The sequence below is a fragment of the Rhododendron vialii genome, chromosome 2a (assembly GCF_030253575.1).
Source record: "Rhododendron vialii isolate Sample 1 chromosome 2a, ASM3025357v1".
Taxonomy (NCBI): domain Eukaryota; kingdom Viridiplantae; phylum Streptophyta; class Magnoliopsida; order Ericales; family Ericaceae; genus Rhododendron; species Rhododendron vialii.
The window spans coordinates 33206235-33227453 of record NC_080558.1 but is presented as its reverse complement, the minus strand read 5'-3'; the positions used below and the strand labels follow the sequence as shown (position 1 = coordinate 33227453).

Genomic DNA, 21219 nt, shown 5'->3' with positions numbered 1-21219 from the left:
TAGGTAGAAAAGGGCAAGCAAACCCTTGATCTTTCAATCAAAGCATGGCAAAAATCAAAGATAGGAGAGAGAGAGGGATATTCGGGTGAGAGGGAGAGAGAGGGCATGCTTGGCCTATAAATACCAAGCTCATTCAAGCTTAAACTCACACCTTCACTCTTTGCTCCAACTTCCCTCTAGAATTTTTAAGCTTCTTTTGTTCCAAAGTTCAAGTTTCTTGAGTTTTCTTGAAGTTCTTGAGAGTTACCTCCAAACCACCTCCAAAAACCACCCCTAGATCTTTAAAGTAGCCTAGTTTAGTTAGCAAAGTTGTTTCTAGGAAGAGAAAATCCATCTCTCTTCCTTTCGAAGCAAACCGGAGCCGTTACGCCCCCGATTCGCACAACCGACGACCTATTCTCAAAACCGACCAACCGCCAAGAAGTAAGATAGAACCCCTTGTCCTCTGACTCTACGTATAGAACCGTATATTAGAAAGTAAAATGCCTTTACTTTTTAGTTCAAAGTATAACATGAAATATATTTAAGTAGATAAATGGGGTGTTTGGCAAGTGGATTTTCAGATTTTTGGATTCTCATTTTCAGATTAATGAGTGTTTGGGAGCTGAAGTTGAGAATAGATTCTGAGAGAATACATTTTCAGATTTTGGGTTTAGGAGCCAAAAACCAAAAACTGGGTTTGAGGAGTTTTTCGGATTCCCATTTTCAGATTTTGAGTTTGTATTACAAAAATACCCATGATAGTCCTTTCATTTTACCAGAAGTGCCCCGGATCCCTCCTTATCCACTCCCTTCATTTGTTCACCACACAATAATTATCATCAACACAGACAAAAAAAGAGCGAGAGAGGAGAGAGAGACCAGATCGACGAGAAGAGCAGAGAGGAGAAACGAGAAGCACCGCACAACAACAAAGCTCGAAGAAAGGGTCGTGCTATTGCCGGAGCAGATCTATACAGCGCCTCTCATCAACTTTTTCTACCCAATCTTCAGGTATTCTTCTTGTTCTTGGGCTTGAAATTCTTGAAGAGGTTAGGGTTTCAGTGGATGTCTCTGCATCGCTTATCTGTATGTAGGTTGTTATAGATCTATTAGACTAGAGCAAATGAGAGAGAGATTTGACAAGGGTTTTATTTTTCCGACTTAGGGTTAACGGTACTGGTTAATGTTTGCAGATTTTTTATAAAAAATTCTACCCTGCGTTCAGTTCTTAAAAAAAAAAATTCTATAGAACTAGGGGACCTCTTAAGCGTTGCGCTAGGGCTGGCCCTGCCAGTAGCCAGGATTAAAAGGACCCCAATGGCAAAAATATCCACTAGCTAAGATCTTTGGGTGGGAAAAGAATGCAAGGTTGTAAGCTAAAAGAACTTACCTCGAATGGTGAATCCTCAAAAACAAACTAATAGAATTTCCCATGAAATGTAGATCTTCATAACCTTTTATTAGTAACTTGTGTGTGAAAATTTATAGTTACGTATGACTGCAAGTAAAATTTGATGAATACAACCAAGCATTTATAAGCTTCATAGATACCCAAATAGTCACTGATTCTATCGAGGGAAAAGGAGCAGCATACAGTGGAGCTGAGAAATGGCTTGTTTGGTTTAAAAACATTTATGGCCTAAGGTTGGTTACATTATTATATGTAGCCAAAGTAATGAATTTTTGAAGCTTCATTGACAACTTAGCTTCAAAAGTGTGTTGAACTGTTTTTTGTAACCAACTTTCAATAAAGTTACAAAGTTGTTCCATTTGATTGATTGGCATCAACCATAGATCATCATGTCACATGGTGGCCTAGTACTTGTGTTTATCTTACGAGACGAGAGTATAGTGCATTTGCACCAGCTTTCAACTAGCCAAATACAAATTAAGCTTGAATATTTTGGTTCATTTAAGCTTGAATAGTTTCATCTGTATGTGTTTGTTATGGTAATTAATTGGGGAAATCGTACACTAATTATTTTGTACTAATCTGTAGTAATATACCTGTTTGTTAAAGGCAAATGTCATCGAGCAGTAGTTATTACCGAGCGGAAAGTGAGACCAAGAAAGGGGTTACCAATACCCCAAAACTTCTATATAAGCCAAGAGATTGTTATTGTGGGACAAGGGCTGAAATTAAGGTTGTTGAAAAGAGTGAGAAGTCAAAAGGAGAATTGTATTTTATATGTCGTAAGGAGAGGGCAGCTCGGTGTGGGTTTTTTTACTGGTGTCTCCCTCTGGAATGGACAAGCAGTAGTAAAATTGGTGGTTGGGGATTGACTGAATATACCAATGTCTATGCTTCCAATGTCTGTGCTAACAAGGTGATTGATGATGTTGTAGCCCTTGAGAAAGATGTTATGCTCATTCGACAACAATTGGAGTATGCAAAGATGTTGACAAAGTTTTTGGCAATATGCCTCGTTATCGCGATGGGGGTCATCGTGTTGAAATGAAGATGGGAGATGTTGTTAAATTCATATTATAGTATGGCTATGTGTTAGCCAAGTACTGATGCCCATGTTATTTTGTAATTTTCCAACTTTTTGTAATTATGATGTTGTATTGGGAATTGGTAAGATGTACCAGAAACTTATTGTAGTTTTAATTTAATTCAGAGTATGAATGTTGGCTTGTTTAGTCGTACGTATTACCTATGTGTTGAACCTGAGTACCATTTTCTTTACCTAGAATTGTGTTAAGGCAATTATTTGCGATGGTAGTATGAATGTTGTATACCTACAATACTATGATGAAATAGTAGATGAAAGAAGTAAAACATGTGTACAGATATATAATATTCGCATAGGTTGCTGCCATTAGAACTTCCCTTTGTGATTGATGGTCATTGAAGGAATCATTTGGTTGTACCTTTTGATTCTTGGACAATTGTGCTTTCTTTTTTTCAGAACGTATAATTTTGTTTGTCCACTACTGTAGACATGTCTTCCACTCAAACAATGTCTTCGAGAGGAAAAAAAGTAGCAACTGTAGCTACGAAAGCCCAATGGGATGCACAGTCCAAAGAGTGCTTCATCCAAGCATGTGTAGAAGAGTTAGGAGATGCTGGGTACAAAGAAGGAACCCAACTTACCAAGGTTGGGTGGGCCAATGTTCTTAAGAAATTTAATGAACGAAGGGGAAAGAATTATGACAGAAGCCAACTGAAGAATCAATGGGGTGTTCTGAAAAAGGAGTGACAGCTGTGGCAACACTTGATTTTAGGTGAAAGCGGGCTAGGTAGGGATCCAGACACGGGTGCTATTACAGCATCAGAGGAGTGGTGGGATCTCAATCTAATGGTATTCCTTCCTCCCAATTTCTTTCAAGCACTGTATTATGCTTTCTGTGTCACGCCCTCGATTTTCAACATAATTAAGTAATACATTTCAATAAAAGAGAAACCTCGCATATCATATACGTTACCCAAATGAGTTTCCCACCTGTTTAATTTACAAACAAGTCCTTAAGTTTAGATAATTACAACTTTAGTCAAAAGAAAATTCAGTAATAATTAGTTACAAAACCACCTTTAACAAAATGAGATCTTCACAATGATGACGAAATAACCAGTGATGTCAGCTTCCAAAAGTCTTTTACTGTCAAGCACATAATGCATGCAATCTATTGCCCGGCATCAGAACCTGAAAAGAAAGATTTGGTTGAGCTACACTAGCCCAGTAGAAAATTCTAAACTCAAGCTATATGCAATTTGAATGAACCATGCACCGAGAATGAATGAGTACTGACAGATACGCCTATACCACAAATGACTACCAACAAGCTGCGAATTATCGCCTAAGAGTCCTAGACTTCACATCAATGTCACTAGCCGTTTACTTCTTTAACTAGTTACATTATTAAACTCACGTCATCTCACACTTGTCTATAATCAAATCAAAACATCTTATTATTCTCCGTATGATAGTACAATCTTTCTCGTGTCCACATTGATCTTCATTAAATCCCTTAATTGCAAAACCTTTCTTTTCCTTTAATCCGGTATTTCCCATCAAATAATCACTAGGGTCACCTCGGGTCTAGTTCCCTCGAGCGCAGGGTCACCCCGAGTCTTTTCCCTCAATAACAATAATCAGGTGGGGTCACCTTGGGTCTAGTTCCCTCGAGCGCAGGGTCACCCCAAGTCTTTTCCTCCAATAATATGAATCAGTTGGGTCACCTCGGGTCTAGTTCCCTCGAGCGCAGGGTCACCCCGAGTCTTTTCCCTCAATAACGACCACTTGGGTCACCTTTCACACTTTTCACAATCGACATCATTTCATAATCAATTTCATCATCCCTTTAACGGTTATACCACTGAATTTTAATTAATCACCACGTGACTCCACAAATATACATGTTCATGCCTTTTCATTAATTTAGCCATTCACATTTGACATAGCATACTAAGCCCGTACATATAATCCTACCATACTTTATCCGTTAGTTTCTACACTTGAGCCTCATAGAGAGAGTGTCAAAAGGATTAAAAGGCTTGACGAGTCGAGAGGACACGAGTTATTTCCTCATTTCAAACAATTCTTTCTCACATCAATTTTCACTTCAAGCATTCCAAACAATCTACCAATCTACCACGTTGACTAGACTTTACGATGCCTAATCATCTAGTTTCTATACTTGGAGTCCGTAAAAGCATGTACTAAACGAATCTAAGAAATTTACGAATCGAGAGAGGGAACGGATTGCAACACTACTCATCGAATCCCTAGACATGTTCACTCTAGTCCATTGGATGCCACTCTAAGTGAGAAATGAGTAATACTCATCAAAACACTTGGAAGAATACACAAACAAGCTCATTAGAGTCGATGAGAGGCTTTGACATGCATGTTGAAAGATATAGGAAAGCAGCTGAAAGATACTGCAGCAGCTCAAATAAGCAGGTGAAAGCAGGTGAAACTTCTAGTCTCCTACCGGTAGGCAAGCAAGTCCTACCGGTAGAACTTGAAAACAGAAAGGCTAACATTCCGGTAAAACCTAGACCTACCGGTAGGTGAACAAGTCCTACCGGTAGAAACTCCAATTCACGCAACCTACCGGTAGGCAAGCAAGTCCTACCGGTAGAACTTGGAAACAGAAAGGTCAACATTCAAATTCGAGCGTGACCTACCGGTAGGCAAGAAATTCCTACCGGTAGAAGTTCGATACATGCTTGACCTACCGGTAGGTAAGGAATTCCTACCGGTAGAAGTTCGATACGTTGAGCAGCTTTTGAGCTGCTGCTGTACGTTTGAGCTGGTTGACAAAATTTCTCAATCGTTCTACCGGTAGGGTAAAAGCTCCTACCGGTAGGAGGAGTTACTTACAGACGATTTCAACAGATTTCGACAGAAAATTTTAAGTTTCGATCCAATCTCAACGACAACCAATACCAGCTCGAATAAGGCATAAAAACACTCAAATAGCATATAAAGTGAGGTAGAATTCCCTACCTCGAAGTCGGAGCACGAAACCCAAGAAGTTACAAGCCCTAGCTTTCCGAAAACCTTGTTCCAACCGGAATACAACTTCTCCGAGCTCGAACCGGAGCGATACGGACCACAATACACGAGTAGAAGATGGAATGGAGGTTATTTGTTGTGGGTTTTGAATTTAGAGGTGAGTTTTTGGGTGAGGGAGTGAGAGAGGTAGAGAGAGCCGAGAGAGAATGGGAGAGAGAATGGGATGGGGTTTTGGGAATTATTTTCCCCTGGCACACACACACTTATACACACATGCACCTTATCACACTAACACCCACATATTTTAAACTCTTGCACATTGACCCACAATTAAAATAAACTCAATCAATTTCACATTTTATTTTATTTTATTTTATTTTATAAAATGTTCAAATAATATCCGAAAAATACGGGTCCTTACACCCTACCCTCCTTAAAGAAATTTCGTCCTCGAAATTTGCTAAAACTAATCTAGCCATGCCAAATAACATATCAACACACTCGAACCGTAGCACTATCCATCACGCAACAATTCAATAATCATCGAAGTCCACGTCTAGATTCATATCAAGCAAACCACAACAAACACGCGTATATTTTTCGAACTTCGTACCCCCATTTCCACGTAACCATGCACTAACAACATCAGCTTACCTTTCAACAATGGACTACGCGAGTCTAAGGTACGCATCGGTTTCTTTTCATAGGACACTTGAGCTTCTAATTCAATTTCGGACCTCTCTAACACATGCAATGGATTTATTTCATACCTCCTCAATCTCCGTATACATAATGCATCATATATTTTGAAAAAGTCAGGCGGTAACGTCAAACGGTACACAGTTTCTAAACTTTTCTTTATTATACAAATCCTATACACAATTATCTATCTCACCATGGAGATCTTACCTCCTAAGTATAATCAGATAATCCATTTGACTTCCCGAGACTTCCATCTAGAATGGGCGGTGATCAAGCGCCTCTTCCAAGTGGATTTCACCGGTTGTCGCCTGGGTATCCCAAAACACGCACATAGTGTCCGACACTTAGACTATCCTTCTTACGGTGAACGCTTCCTTTCTGCCAGAACGAGACAAACCCCAACGCAACTATGCTTTACGAAATTCATGATTTCCCTTCTTCAAATAACATTGGGTGACGTCGACGGTCAACACAATCCTTTGGTCAGCCCTCCGCAGTTAGCAATCTTTGACGATCTTTACCTTTCTCTTTTCGGTCATTCTCCCTCGAGCTTCCAACTATCGTTGGCGAATCGAATTAATTGTTTTAGCAGGTCCATAACACAAGCCAATCCTTCTAAAGGCCGCACCAAATTTTCACTCTAGGTTGGGTCATTCTATATTACGAGAAGGGTTCGATTCGTCATCTCAAATGAAACGAATAAGCTACAAAACTCAAGCAGCATTAATCAAGAATTTGAAGAACAGCAATAGGGCATCTGAAATTTAGAGAGCACTTGGAATCTTTACGGCGGTTCGGCAACAAACTCGAAGTACCTATTTATGCCAACTCACGAAATTTGAAGTGACAGGTCATAACTCTCTTATTGCTTTACAAGTCAGAGGAGTCAACGGATAACATTTTTCAAACGAAAGATTTCGATATTATGAATAAGTTCCAGGTAATGAGACTGATCTCGCGCAAACCAATTGATCCAAAATAGGAAATTTTCCATACTAGAAATGAGTAGAACTTTCAACAATTTGAGACTAAGCATCACAAGATGAATCATGTGCCTCCAGAATCGAGGAACCACGACAGAGTAAAATACCACTGAAAGTAATTTCCACAATTGAATTTGTATTGAACGGTGTCAATGAATAGACATCAATAGATATGTCACCACAAGATTTGACTCCAACAATGGAAATTCGAACCAACCAAATAGGCAAGGGCAAACAAATAGATACAAAGAGGATATGAGTTCAAATCATATGACTTCTTAGTCATGGGACCACAATGAATGATGGCCCAAGCAGGCAATGATGGGTACAAGGTCTAAATTTTGATAGTGTTAACGAATTTGTATTTCATACGGTACATAGCTAAAGGTTGGGTTCAACAGATTGATGTTGCAAATTAAATACTCATATGGAATAACGGTTATAAGCAAACGACGAAAATGATAATCGCATCAAGGAAATCTAAACTGACCAATGAAAACTTATCTCAAGCAGGATGATGTCAAATAAGACCTCGAATAGGGAACGAGAAACACTTGTCAAATTTGATAGCAACAGTGTCATAAGATACTTCGTTATAAGAATTTAAGTATGCCCAAGAAAAGTTAGGAAGGGATCGCATGACAATTGACTCAAATACTGAGAATTATAACGGGTCATCCACCCACTGGATTTCATGGAAGAATAAATTACGATACAATTCTGGCAATATTCAGCTCGGCCAATGAAAGATGGTAATAAAAGAAACGACTCTTCTAAACTCACATTTGAGATGTCACCAATCATCATGGATACAAACAATCCCTGTCCAAATCAGACCAAATCTCGATATAAGCAATTTAAAGAGGTCAAAGACAACACTTCAATACGGAATGATTAACCTCTAATCTCGGCAAATATGATCTATCGATATTTCTCAACACGCGTGGACTAAGATTTCTTATTTTCTATTCCAAACATGGACAAGAATAGGATTCTCAATGAGTGAAATGCTTCCAAATCAAAAGTATTGTAGAGAATGAGTAGCACAACTAGGAATAAATGATACCTCAAACAAGTGACGCTTCTAAGAGCTAGAGAATAAGGGGGGGTGGTAGTTTAGCGGCGGAACTGCATCTGTTGCTGTTTCGACGTATGTGTTTCCTGCTGCATCGAGCTCGACTCACCATGTACTCCCAATCCCCGAGGACAATTCCTTGCCATGTGGCCACGTTCACCGCAAGTATAACAAGATCCCCCACGCCGTGGACATTGAGAACGAATATGGCCAAACTGACGACATCGATAACACATAGTCTGACACTTGAGAAGAGCTCTTGGAGTCCCGATATAAAGAGGTGGCTTAAAGCCCTGCTGGTCCTGAGTAAAGTGATTTAATACTCTAGGTTCCTGCCTTCCTGAACTCTCAACACTCTTAGAAGATGATTTTGTGCTAACGACTCGATGCCTAATTTCTCCCACATTCACACCACCTTGCGCACCTTCCAGTGTCTCGACACCTTTTCCGCACTCAGCAATCTCAGGAAACATCGCTTCATCCCTGGTGCATTGACTCACTTCATTCTCCCCGTTTGCACTACAGCCCTGGTGCTCACGATCCCCAGTCTCACCACACCTATCTCCACGTCTCGAAGACATCCTACTATGGAAGCATAAGAAATGAAATCATCAACATTAGCCACCTAATTATGTGCTACAGGTCTCCAACCTTTCCAACCGAAGTCAACAACTTTGTGCCACTCTATGTGATATATATATGCAATGTCACATCGACATACTGACTCTTCATGCAAGCACACATGTGATTTTTGTAAAAAGATGCATCGATTTTTTTGAACCCATGAGACCAAAAGTCTCCCCACGGTCTCGAGGTGTTCTGAACTTATGCTCTGATACCAAGTTGTCACGCCCTCGATTTTCAACATAATTAAGTAATACATTTCAATAAAAGAGAAACCTCGCATATCATATACGTTACCCAAATGAGTTTCCCACCTGTTTAATTTACAAACAAGTCCTTAAGTTTAGATAATTACAACTTTAGTCAAAAGAAAATTCAGTAATAATTAGTTACAAAACCACCTTTAACAAAATGAGATCTTCACAATGATGACGAAATAACCAGTGATGTCAGCTTCCAAAAGTCTTTTACTGTCAAGCACATAATGCATGCAATCTATTGCCCGGCATCAGAACCTGAAAAGAAAGATTTGGTTGAGCTACACTAGCCCAGTAGAAAATTCTAAACTCAAGCTATATGCAATTTGAATGAACCATGCACCGAGAATGAATGAGTACTGACAGATACGCCTATACCACAAATGACTACCAACAAGCTGCGAATTATCGCCTAAGAGTCCTAGACTTCACATCAATGTCACTAGCCGTTTACTTCTTTAACTAGTTACATTATTAAACTCACGTCATCTCACACTTGTCTATAATCAAATCAAAACATCTTATTATTCTCCGTATGATAGTACAATCTTTCTCGTGTCCACATTGATCTTCATTAAATCCCTTAATTGCAAAACCTTTCTTTTCCTTTAATCCGGTATTTCCCATCAAATAATCACTAGGGTCACCTCGGGTCTAGTTCCCTCGAGCGCAGGGTCACCCCGAGTCTTTTCCCTCAATAACAATAATCAGGTGGGGTCACCTTGGGTCTAGTTCCCTCGAGCGCAGGGTCACCCCAAGTCTTTTCCTCCAATAATATGAATCAGTTGGGTCACCTCGGGTCTAGTTCCCTCGAGCGCAGGGTCACCCCGAGTCTTTTCCCTCAATAACGACCACTTGGGTCACCTTTCACACTTTTCACAATCGACATCATTTCATAATCAATTTCATCATCCCTTTAACGGTTATACCACTGAATTTTAATTAATCACCACGTGACTCCACAAATATACATGTTCATGCCTTTTCATTAATTTAGCCATTCACATTTGACATAGCATACTAAGCCCGTACATATAATCCTACCATACTTTATCCGTTAGTTTCTACACTTGAGCCTCATAGAGAGAGTGTCAAAAGGATTAAAAGGCTTGACGAGTCGAGAGGACACGAGTTATTTCCTCATTTCAAACAATTCTTTCTCACATCAATTTTCACTTCAAGCATTCCAAACAATCTACCAATCTACCACGTTGACTAGACTTTACGATGCCTAATCATCTAGTTTCTATACTTGGAGTCCGTAAAAGCATGTACTAAACGAATCTAAGAAATTTACGAATCGAGAGAGGGAACGGATTGCAACACTACTCATCGAATCCCTAGACATGTTCACTCTAGTCCATTGGATGCCACTCTAAGTGAGAAATGAGTAATACTCATCAAAACACTTGGAAGAATACACAAACAAGCTCATTAGAGTCGATGAGAGGCTTTGACATGCATGTTGAAAGATATAGGAAAGCAGCTGAAAGATACTGCAGCAGCTCAAATAAGCAGGTGAAAGCAGGTGAAACTTCTAGTCTCCTACCGGTAGGCAAGCAAGTCCTACCGGTAGAACTTGAAAACAGAAAGGCTAACATTCCGGTAAAACCTAGACCTACCGGTAGGTGAACAAGTCCTACCGGTAGAAACTCCAATTCACGCAACCTACCGGTAGGCAAGCAAGTCCTACCGGTAGAACTTGGAAACAGAAAGGTCAACATTCAAATTCGAGCGTGACCTACCGGTAGGCAAGAAATTCCTACCGGTAGAAGTTCGATACATGCTTGACCTACCGGTAGGTAAGGAATTCCTACCGGTAGAAGTTCGATACGTTGAGCAGCTTTTGAGCTGCTGCTGTACGTTTGAGCTGGTTGACAAAATTTCTCAATCGTTCTACCGGTAGGGTAAAAGCTCCTACCGGTAGGAGGAGTTACTTACAGACGATTTCAACAGATTTCGACAGAAAATTTTAAGTTTCGATCCAATCTCAACGACAACCAATACCAGCTCGAATAAGGCATAAAAACACTCAAATAGCATATAAAGTGAGGTAGAATTCCCTACCTCGAAGTCGGAGCACGAAACCCAAGAAGTTACAAGCCCTAGCTTTCCGAAAACCTTGTTCCAACCGGAATACAACTTCTCCGAGCTCGAACCGGAGCGATACGGACCACAATACACGAGTAGAAGATGGAATGGAGGTTATTTGTTGTGGGTTTTGAATTTAGAGGTGAGTTTTTGGGTGAGGGAGTGAGAGAGGTAGAGAGAGCCGAGAGAGAATGGGAGAGAGAATGGGATGGGGTTTTGGGAATTATTTTCCCCTGGCACACACACACTTATACACACATGCACCTTATCACACTAACACCCACATATTTTAAACTCTTGCACATTGACCCACAATTAAAATAAACTCAATCAATTTCACATTTTATTTTATTTTATTTTATTTTATAAAATGTTCAAATAATATCCGAAAAATACGGGTCCTTACATTCTGCATTTGTTTTTCTTCGTACAAAATACAGAGGTTATTTTTATATCATTGTAGCCCTAAATGATATGTGTATATTTGTAGCGCCATCCTGAGTGCATCAAGTTCAAGGAAAAGCCCTTGCCACTTGAGGAGGAAATGCGCATCCTGTTTGGTAGCAACACAGCTACTGGTGAGCATATGCACACACCTAGTTCAGGCTCAATTCCAGCTGGCCCGAAAGAGCATACCATAAATTTGGAGGTGGACAACATTGATGCATTGTTGGATGATGATGCTGAGGTTCAAGAGTTGGTGCACCCGCTGGAAGATGTGTCCAAAAAGAGGCGTGTTGATGGATCGGCTACGAAGAAAGGCAAAGGCAAAAAGGGTACTGTGGGCTCAAGACTTGAAGCTTGCATGCAACAAATCTGTGACTCGACTGACAGTGCAAGTTCTCCCTCCTCCGTCCACCGTGCTGCCCCTGACATTCCAACAATAAAAGAATGCAGCGAGAAGCTATCGGTACTCCCTGAGTTTGACACAGATCCAACGTTATGGGCAAAAGCCCATAACCTTTTCAGAGATGCAAGGACGCGAACGCTTTTCATGACTTGCCCGGACGAAATTAGGAGGTACCACTTCATAACCCAAGAATTGCAAAGGGTGGAATCAGCGGAGTTGCAGAAAATGGGTGGTGGCAATTGGTTCAACAATCGGTAAGTTTATGGCTTGCAACCTCAGTTCATGTCAAGCCCTCTTTCAAGTGCTGTTTACTAGACTTGTGTGTTTTAATTGTGTCGTTTCGATGAGACTTTTACTAGACTTGTATGACTGGTGTGTGCAACACTTTTTTCTATTTTTTTGCACTTTAATTTGGCGGTGAAGTTGGTGTTACTGATGGTAGTACTTTGAGACTAATGGTTCCTTGTTTGTGGTGTTACTAATGGTAGTATTTGAAGTTAATGGTTGTATTTGAAGGTAATGGTAGTATTTGGAGTTAATTTTGTTGGTGTTATTGATGCTTGTATTTGGAGTTAATGGTAAATGTTTGTGGTTCCATGCATAGCAGAAAAATGACAGAAATCTGCTTCACTTCACTTGGTTTTTTTTTTTTTTGTCTTTGATTGTGTGGACATAGGCAAACAACCCCATGTGAGCTGACTAGTTAATATGTTGGGAATTAGTTTTCCTTTTCATTTCTAGTTGGTGTTATCTCAGATACGAGTATGGCTGAGTTTGAATGGAGTTTATGCTCTATCTTTGTTGACGACAACAACCCCTCATGCCTTAATTTTACAGAGAATATGGTCATGCTTTTTCGGATTTTTTTTATCGCCGATGGTCTTTTCTTTTTCACTATCACCTTAATTTGTTTGGATACACTTGAAAGTTCCCATTGAGAGGAAATATAGGTGTTTAACATGCCTGAGGGTTGGGCATGTATCTGAGAGACATGGTTGACCAGATGGAGAAATGGAAGGCTGGAAGCCACTGTGGTGGATGGATTGCTAGTACATGTGCCCTTTCTATGTATATTTGTATCAGTTTTTTTTTTAAATCAGATATTTGTATCAGTTCATGGTGTAAAAAATGAGATTGTGCTTTCTGAATTTTTATGGCCACCACTTTTTGCAATTTCATTCTTTAGAAAGTAAAGGTTTAATGGGCAATTCCTTATCCGAATCTGCTTGTATGGGGTGTGTTCATGCATTATTGGGTTTTTTCATCACTCAAAGGGAGGCCAATAATTTAAAGTGTGAAGATTTTAAAGAGGCCAATAATGCACTTCACGGGTCTTGCAATTTCTGAAATCCCAGCTTTCCTTTTCTGAAATCCCAGCTTTGCTGCCAGCAATGACAAGTTACATTTATGAGAAAAGCCCAATAATGCATGAAGTGCGTCCAAATGTGAATAGTGATTTTAACTTCCCAAATAATTTGGTGGTGCCAATAGTTTTGCAGGTTTGTTGCCAACTTGGGAAAGGGGGTTTGCTTTACAAAATAATAGCATCAGAATGTGTATAAATACCCATACACTTGCCTGTGTTTTTTTACAAGAAACAAAACTCCACTTGCTACAAAACCACCCATATTCTACCACTGTCAAAATTCTACCCTACAAATCCTTATGGCCAATTATGAAAATCCGGATGATTACAATCATGATATTTACGATGAAGAAAATTGGGACAACGACGATCCGTATGGCGAAGATCCATATGATGGAGATCCATACGATGGAGATTCGTACGATGCCGGGGAAGGGTCGAGTGATCATAGGCCTCGTCAGACAAATGCAAGAATGAGACGAGCTGATGTTGGGATATGTAACATCCACCATGATACGTACATGTGCAAGGAACCGTGCCGTACCTCTGCCTTAACTGGTCAAGCTTGGGTCACCGAGCTGGAGGAGGGAAACCCAAAGCGTATGTATCAATCATTTCGTATGAGTAAGATGAATTTTTTTTCGCTTGTTTATCAACTTGACCATAATTATGGGTTGCAAGTATCCGAACGAATCTCAGTTGATGAGCAAGTAGCTATCTTTCTCTGGATTATGGGCCAACGAGCTAATAATAGAAATGCCCAAGAACGTTTTCAACATTCGGGGGAGACTATATCAAGGCAGTTCCATAATGTGCTAAACGCCCTCAATGCCATGGCTATTGATTGGGTTAGACCATGGCCTCAAGAAGGAGTGCATAGAAAAATAGCTAACAATCCAAGATATTATCCACATTTCAAGGTAATTTTAGTAATTTATTTATTCGTTTTACTAGTATCAAGCCAATTCATTGCCTTGGGGCTTTTAACCAATCAATTTTCTATATATTAGGACTGCATTGGAGCTATTGATGGCACTCACGTAAAAGCCCACCCACCTAGGGGCGACCCCATACAGAAATGGATTGGTCGTAAAGGATATCCAACACAAAACATTATGGCCGCATGTGACTTTGATATGTGTTTCACTTTCGTCTTATCGGGATGGGAAGGAAGTGCGCACGACACAAGAATTTTTTATGATTGCATAAGGAATCCTGCGTTAAATTTTCCAAAACCACAAGGAGGTTAGTCCTGCGATTTCTCCTTAACTTGTATTACACCCTAATTGTACTAAAATTTTACAACTAACGTATTGCACAATCACTACAGATCAATTTTATTTGGTAGATGCCGGGTACCCAAACACTCTTGGTTATCTAGCACCATACAAAAGTTGTAGATATCACCCTCCTGAATGGCGTGACGGAGGTGCACCAAGGACCAACTTTGAAAGGTTTAACAAAATACATTCTTCTCTTCGGTGCACCATTGAAAGGACATATGGCGTTTGGAAAGCTCGTTGGCCTCTAATTTGTGACATGCCTGTTGGCTTCACAATGACAACACAAGTAGCTCTTGTATCCGCAACGATGGCGATTCACAATTTTATAAGAAGGAACAACTTGCCTGACATTCCTTTTGGTTTCTACGATAGGCGATCAAATTTCTTGCCTTCAAATCGTGGAGTAGAAACTACGGCACCTAACGGCAACCATGGAAGTAGGGTCCAACGTGATGATCGTGACATGGATGCTATAAGGGCATCTATGCGAGATTTCATTATGGGAAACAATATACGTTAGGTCATCTCGACACTTTGGAGGTTGTGTCATGTTGTTGAACTTGTGTATTTGTTTTTTTCGCATCATTTTTTTTTATTCTGCTTGTAGGCGTGGTTTGAGGGTTTTTTTTTTCTGGCTTCGGATTGTACTTTAATTTGTTTTGTAATATTAAGTGTTTGTGTTTGTCGTTAAATTAAATTGTTACTTGTAACGTTGGTCTTATTATTTCATTTATAAAATACGAAATAAAAATACCGAATGAATTCCTTAAATTTAAAAAAAGAAAAAAAATTACTTATGAAAAATAAACACAATAATAGACTTTAGTAAAGGCAAAACAGGGGATTTGAAAAAAAAAAAAAAGGCAAAAACAAAACAGTACTTTACAATAATAGACTTCAATAATAAACAAGCCATAAAACTATTGAATAATAAAGAAAAAAAAAAGAACAAAAATACGGGAGTGACCTGTTATAAGAAGACGAAGGGCAATATGGTAAAAATGCAACCCATAATTCATTCTCAACAATCATCTACCAAACACTAATACAATTTCAAAATACATTTCCAAGAACAAATCTCCCAAACACTCTCACACCCAAAATACATTCTGGCCATAATCCAAAAAACCAAAAAGCCAAAAAGCTGAAAATGAAAAGCCAAAAAGTAGGTTCCCAAACACCCCCAAAGTTATCTATTGCTCATAATGTTTAGAATGTATGATGATTAACAAACTCGTTTTGCTAGTGGTGGTATGAACATAATGAATAATGAACTTTTACTTCAATAAACATGTGTTGTTTTGAACTTTCCACAAAAGAAGAAAGAACGGTTTTCGAAAAATAGAAACTTAATCATTGATAAAAGTATTCATATTTTGATCTTTAGGATGGTTATGAGCATGTATACATGAATTGCTTGCATTACTTGTGGTATAATATTGAGTTGCATGATCTGGTTAGTTTAAGATTACAATGAATGATTTATGATTACATATGAAGTCCTACCACGGAGTCGATGCATGAAAACGAGACACGAAAATCGAGAAAATAGAAACATGACACCTAGGGTGTTGTTAATGAAAATGCGTGCTTTGAAAAAGGTGAAATGTTTTGGAAACCACAATGTGGCCTGACGTGGTAGCCCATTGTGTGGTGTGTGTTTTGTGTGCCAATGGGAACCCGGGCGGCAGAACCATTGTAAGGATACTCGGGAGACCGGAACGGCAGAAATCGAGGTTGGGTGTGTGGCTTGGTTATCCGTGGAGAGGAGCCAATGCAAAGTGTGCCAATGGGAACCAGGTGCGGCAGAACCATTATGAGGATACTCGGGAGACCAGAATGGCGGAACCGAGGTTGGGTGTGTTAAAAACGATTGTACTTGCATGCTGGCAGGTTCATGCATGCAAGTTGGCCACTGCTCGTGTCAAATTCACGCAAATGCACTGTTTTGATATCTTGTCGCAGTGTTGGGCTTTATCTCATTTATTTTCTAGTGTATCGCTCATCCATGCTCTCGTACCACATCCTGCAAAGTGTTACAGTTTTAATCCCTGATTAATTGTTTCCCCGCCCTAATTGGCTAAAAATTGATTAATCACACAGAATCGCAAACGTTTTCGCAAATGCCTAAGTAGAGACCGATCTCCAGATTGGGCGAGAGGGGTGCCTTAAAACCCTTCCCCTCTCGTAACCTGACTCCCGAACCCAGATATGGTTATGACGGACTGGTGCCTTCCTTTTTTCAAATCAAACAATGCAGTGAGCGTTTCAAGTTCAGTTCCTTGGGTTTCGGACCTTCAAACCCAAATGGCGACTCTGAATTGAGCGCTAGTCTGCCAAAAAAGCGCGCTCATTGATCCGCCCTATTTTTTTTGGGCACGCTGCCCACATCTCTAAACCCTCATTTCGGTGTCAAAAGACTTATACGGAATCCAACGACCACTACAAATCCTTAAGTATACCACTAGCCTTGTCAAACCATTCAATTAAGTACTCAGGCGAACCTAAGAACATCCGTGTCTCACCTAAACGATTCTAAGGAAAAAGGATTACCCAACGTATATGAACATATCTATCTTATTTTGGCTACCAAACCTTATTGGCCTAGAATTAGGCTATGAGACTACCATCGTTAGAAAGTAGATTTTCCATACATGAATTTCGATATAAAATTTTCCCTAAATGGAGTTCGGATGAAAAAGTTATGCCCGTTCGAAATTTTGTCTAAAATGCAAATCTTTCAATCCCTACAGGTAGGACACAGCCTTCTACCGGTAGGAGACCAGAATTTCACAAAATGACCCTATTGGACAACATATCTACTGGTATTGTAACGCCTTGATTTTCTGACACGTTAATTAAATCATTTCTAATTGATTTAATAATCCATAAAAGTGATTTAAGAAATAAAATTTTGTTAAACAGAGTTTAGCAACGGAAATCTCAAATACCAAATTCAAAACTACTTAACTGTCTTACAACCCAACGAAATAAACACAGAGTTTGACAAATGTGATAACACTTTTGGAAATTCAAATAGCAATACTTTAAATTAATAGAGCGTTTAAGGATAAGGCATCCAAGGCATGACAAACTCCCCTTTATCAGTTGGAAGGTCCTCACCCTGATACTGATCATCTTGAAAAGGATTCTGTTCCTCGGTCTCTTGATTACCTGGCATGAAACGCCAGCCCAACGGCACTATAATGAGTTTTGAAACTCAATAGATAATCCCTACTCTACTAACCCCTTACTCTACAGTTAGCAGATCAACAATATAACAAAAGATAGTAGGTACAACATAATAACACATCATCTTTTTCTTTACTATCCATCATCTTACATGAAATCTAAGGATTCTTTCCACAAGATCCTTTCCTCCCACATCCACTAACTACAACCGTCTCATGGGTCCACCCTTTCTCTTGCTTGTCCTGCACCAGGGTCGTAGGTGAGCGCACCTAAATTATGTATCTAGCATGTTCTCACTTAAGACCATAACAGGAGGATCGAGTCATCCCATGACGTATTATACATTAGGGTCGGACATCACCTACCACTAACTATAATCGTCTCATGGGACCTATTCCCTCTTGAACAAAAGAAGCAAATTTTCCCATGACGTATTATACATTAGCGTCACAACATCTCTCAACACTGGGCCCCATTGGTTATCCATTTTAACACAAGGCCCCATTGGTTACCCTTGGCATCACCATGTCACAAATCACAATCCACACACTCACACTTCCAACACTTGACCATTCTCCATTACTTAACATCATCTACGTGAGTCACTACTCGTAACCACCCATTGAATCTAAGTCCGACTAGCATGTACAATCATATATCTCCAACAACAACTGAATCCAACATGATACATTTCAATGAGAACACAAGCAAAGCAATATATAAGTGCGAAATAATTAAACATATAGATGTTAGGATTGGGCCGAGGCCTTTCGAATTATTTAAATTTCACGACTAGCTTCCAGTTACGTTTCATTAACTCCACTGACCTTAGTTAGGTAACTTAGTAGTTTATTAAATTCTTAGCGTTCAACGTATTATTAAGATTAAAATAATAATAATAATAATAATAATAATAAAATATTAATTATTGTAGGTATCAGTTTGTAAGTTTCTTATGTAACCCGTAACATTTTAATTATCCCAGGCCTTTATCTGTACTTTACTCAATGAGATTTTAACTATACAGTTTTACCTATATATTGTTACAAATTGCTCCACTAATTTAATTAGTTCATTGGTTCGTTCAAAGGAGAACTTGTGTTAGTTTAAGTTCTTAGAGTTATTTTATTTGTTCTTCGTAACTACTACTTTTCTAGTACCAAAGATCAAACCTAAAGTTTTTTACTATCGATCCATTAGGGTAATTTGCCACTGTAATTATTTTACAAAAAAAAATAAAAAATAAAATTTCCGTAACTTATTTTGTACCTTGTTTTATCATAAAAACACAACCCATTTGGTATCATTCCAAAATAATCTTTATTTTACAACAGTACAGTTTAGTGAATGGTTACTTACGCATATCAAAACTTACATTAAGCAAGATCAGTAAATATACAATTATTCTAAACAGTATTATGTCCCTACAGAAAAAGAGAATAAATCAAGTCAAAACATAGTCTAGCTAGGGCCAAATTCAAAAACTAAAGATCTATAAGGGTCCAAGTGTAATACTGATCTAGCATGTTAAAAACATTTCGTTCATGCAACAGTGACTTTCAAAAGAAAACAGAGTAGTAACTGGTTTCTCAGTTTCGGTCCGTGATTTCGATTCCTACCATTAAACTTGTTTAAATCATCATACATGGACTAAATATACTTAGGGGAAAGTAGGAGAGCGATTATCCTACCTTGGTTCCGGCTGAAAAAGCGGGTAACGAATTTGGCCGGGTTCGGATGGCTTCGGGAAATTGGAGAAGACGCTGGAGCAACAGGATGCCGATGCTAACTTCGGGTATTTGGGGATTGATTCGGAGGTACTCGAGATTGTGCTAGAGTGGGTGTGCCGTGGATTTGTGTTCGGATGAGTGCAGAACCGAAACCCGCTTTATATTTTCTCTCTAGACCACCATTGTTGGACCTTGGAAGCTTTCATGTTTTTCTTCTTTTCTTCACTGGATTTTCAGTGATGTGTGGTGTGTTTGTATTCTCATCCTTGGGAAGGGAAGAGAGGTATTTATTGGAGAGAGGAAAGAGTGGTACGTGCAAGTTTCGAGGGATAAAGCTGGCAGCCAAAGTATAAGGGAGATGGAGTTGTGGTTTGGCAGAAAACGAGAGAGAGAGAGAGAGAGAGAGAGAGAGAAAGAGAGAGAGAGAGAGAGAGAGAGTCGGGAGAGATGAGGAAGTGAGGGAAAATGGTTCCTAAAATTTTGAGATGGGTACGTAGTGTTAGGTATGGGTAGAGGTGTCAAATGGCGGCATGGCCCGTTTAACTTCGTGCTAACCGTGCTTCGTGCCGGCCTGTTTACTTTATTTACTTAAATCGTGTCGTGTCGTGCCGTGCCGTTTGTCAATCGTGCCGTGCCGTGCCGTGCCGGCCCGTTTACTTAAATCGTGTCGTGTCGTGCCGACCCGTTTGCCCATCATGTCGTGCCGTGCCGGCCCGTTTCTAAAAATCGTGTCGTGTCGGCCCATTTTCTTAAATCGTGTCGTGTCATGCCATTTTTAATCGTGTCGTGTCGTGCTGGTCCGTTTTCTTAAATCGTGTCGTGCCGGCCCGTGTTCTTAAATCATGTCGTGCCGTGCCGTTTTCAATCGTGTCAAGATGTGCCGGTGTTAGATGATGGATCTATTTGTATCTAGTGTAATTATGTGTCTTATCATGTAATTAGTTTAAGTATCTAGGATCGTAGTGCAATTATTATACAGCTTGTATATATATATTTTACGTTGAATGAAATTAACTCTAATGGGTTTTCTCCCTATTATGATTACCCTAAAACTAAACATGGTATCAGAGCGATAGAACCTGGCGATCTGCGATGTTCTTCTCGTCGCTACGTGAACAGTACTTTCGGGGGAACAGTGTTTCGTGAACAGTGGCCGCGTGAATAGTGCTTTTGAACAGTACTTCGATCAGTCGGGGCTTGTCGTCGCCGTCGATCAGATCTGTTCTCGCCGATCAAATCTATTTTTTTTTCTTTTTCAACACTGTTTCAGTCAGATCCAAAGGTATTCAGTTGATTTTTTTTGAGGTTCTAAGGTTTTTGAAACCTTTATTTATTATTTGTGGAGTTCTAAAGTTGCTGGGAACACTGTTTATTGTTTATTTGGCATTATTGTTCTGCTTTCAAGATGTCAGAAGAGAAAAAACAGGCTTCCGCTAGTGGCAAGGATGAGTTGAGTCGTGTAGGGACTCTGGATAACTCTCCACTGGATATTTGTCCCATCAAACTGGATGACACAAATTATTTACTTTGGTCTCGTACTTTTTCATTAGCCATTGAAGCTAAAGGGATGTCTGAGTTCATTGAAGGCCCTGTTACTGAACCTACTACTGATGTTGAAC

General features: G+C 39.5%; 2 protein-coding genes across 2 annotated transcripts; both read left to right on the top strand.

Moving 5' to 3' along the window:
• Nucleotides 1-1780: 1780 nt before the first annotated feature.
• LOC131316286 (uncharacterized) lies at nt 1781-12364 on the top strand. Its single transcript, XM_058345606.1, has 2 exons — nt 1781-3287; nt 11670-12364. Exons 1-2 carry the CDS (start codon nt 3285-3287, stop codon nt 12285-12287), a joined length of 621 nt encoding a protein of 206 aa, XP_058201589.1. The 5' UTR covers nt 1781-3284; the 3' UTR covers nt 12288-12364.
• Nucleotides 12365-13620: 1256 nt separating this feature from the next.
• On the top strand, nt 13621-15198 carry LOC131317449 (uncharacterized). Its single transcript, XM_058347003.1, has 3 exons — nt 13621-14315; nt 14406-14640; nt 14726-15198. Exons 1-3 carry the CDS (start codon nt 13695-13697, stop codon nt 15196-15198), a joined length of 1329 nt encoding a protein of 442 aa, XP_058202986.1. The 5' UTR covers nt 13621-13694.
• The last annotated feature ends 6021 nt before the right edge of the window (nt 15199-21219 follow it).

Excerpts from the sequence above, each read along its gene's own strand:
- LOC131317449 (XM_058347003.1), top strand. The coding sequence starts at position 13,695 with ATGGCCAATTATGAAAATCCGGATGATTACAATCATGATATTTACGAT. Across the intron at positions 14,316-14,405 it reads GATATTATCCACATTTCAAG|GACTGCATTGGAGCTATTGA; the intron begins GTAATTTTAGTA and ends TCTATATATTAG. Across the intron at positions 14,641-14,725 it reads TTTTCCAAAACCACAAGGAG|ATCAATTTTATTTGGTAGAT; the intron begins GTTAGTCCTGCG and ends CAATCACTACAG.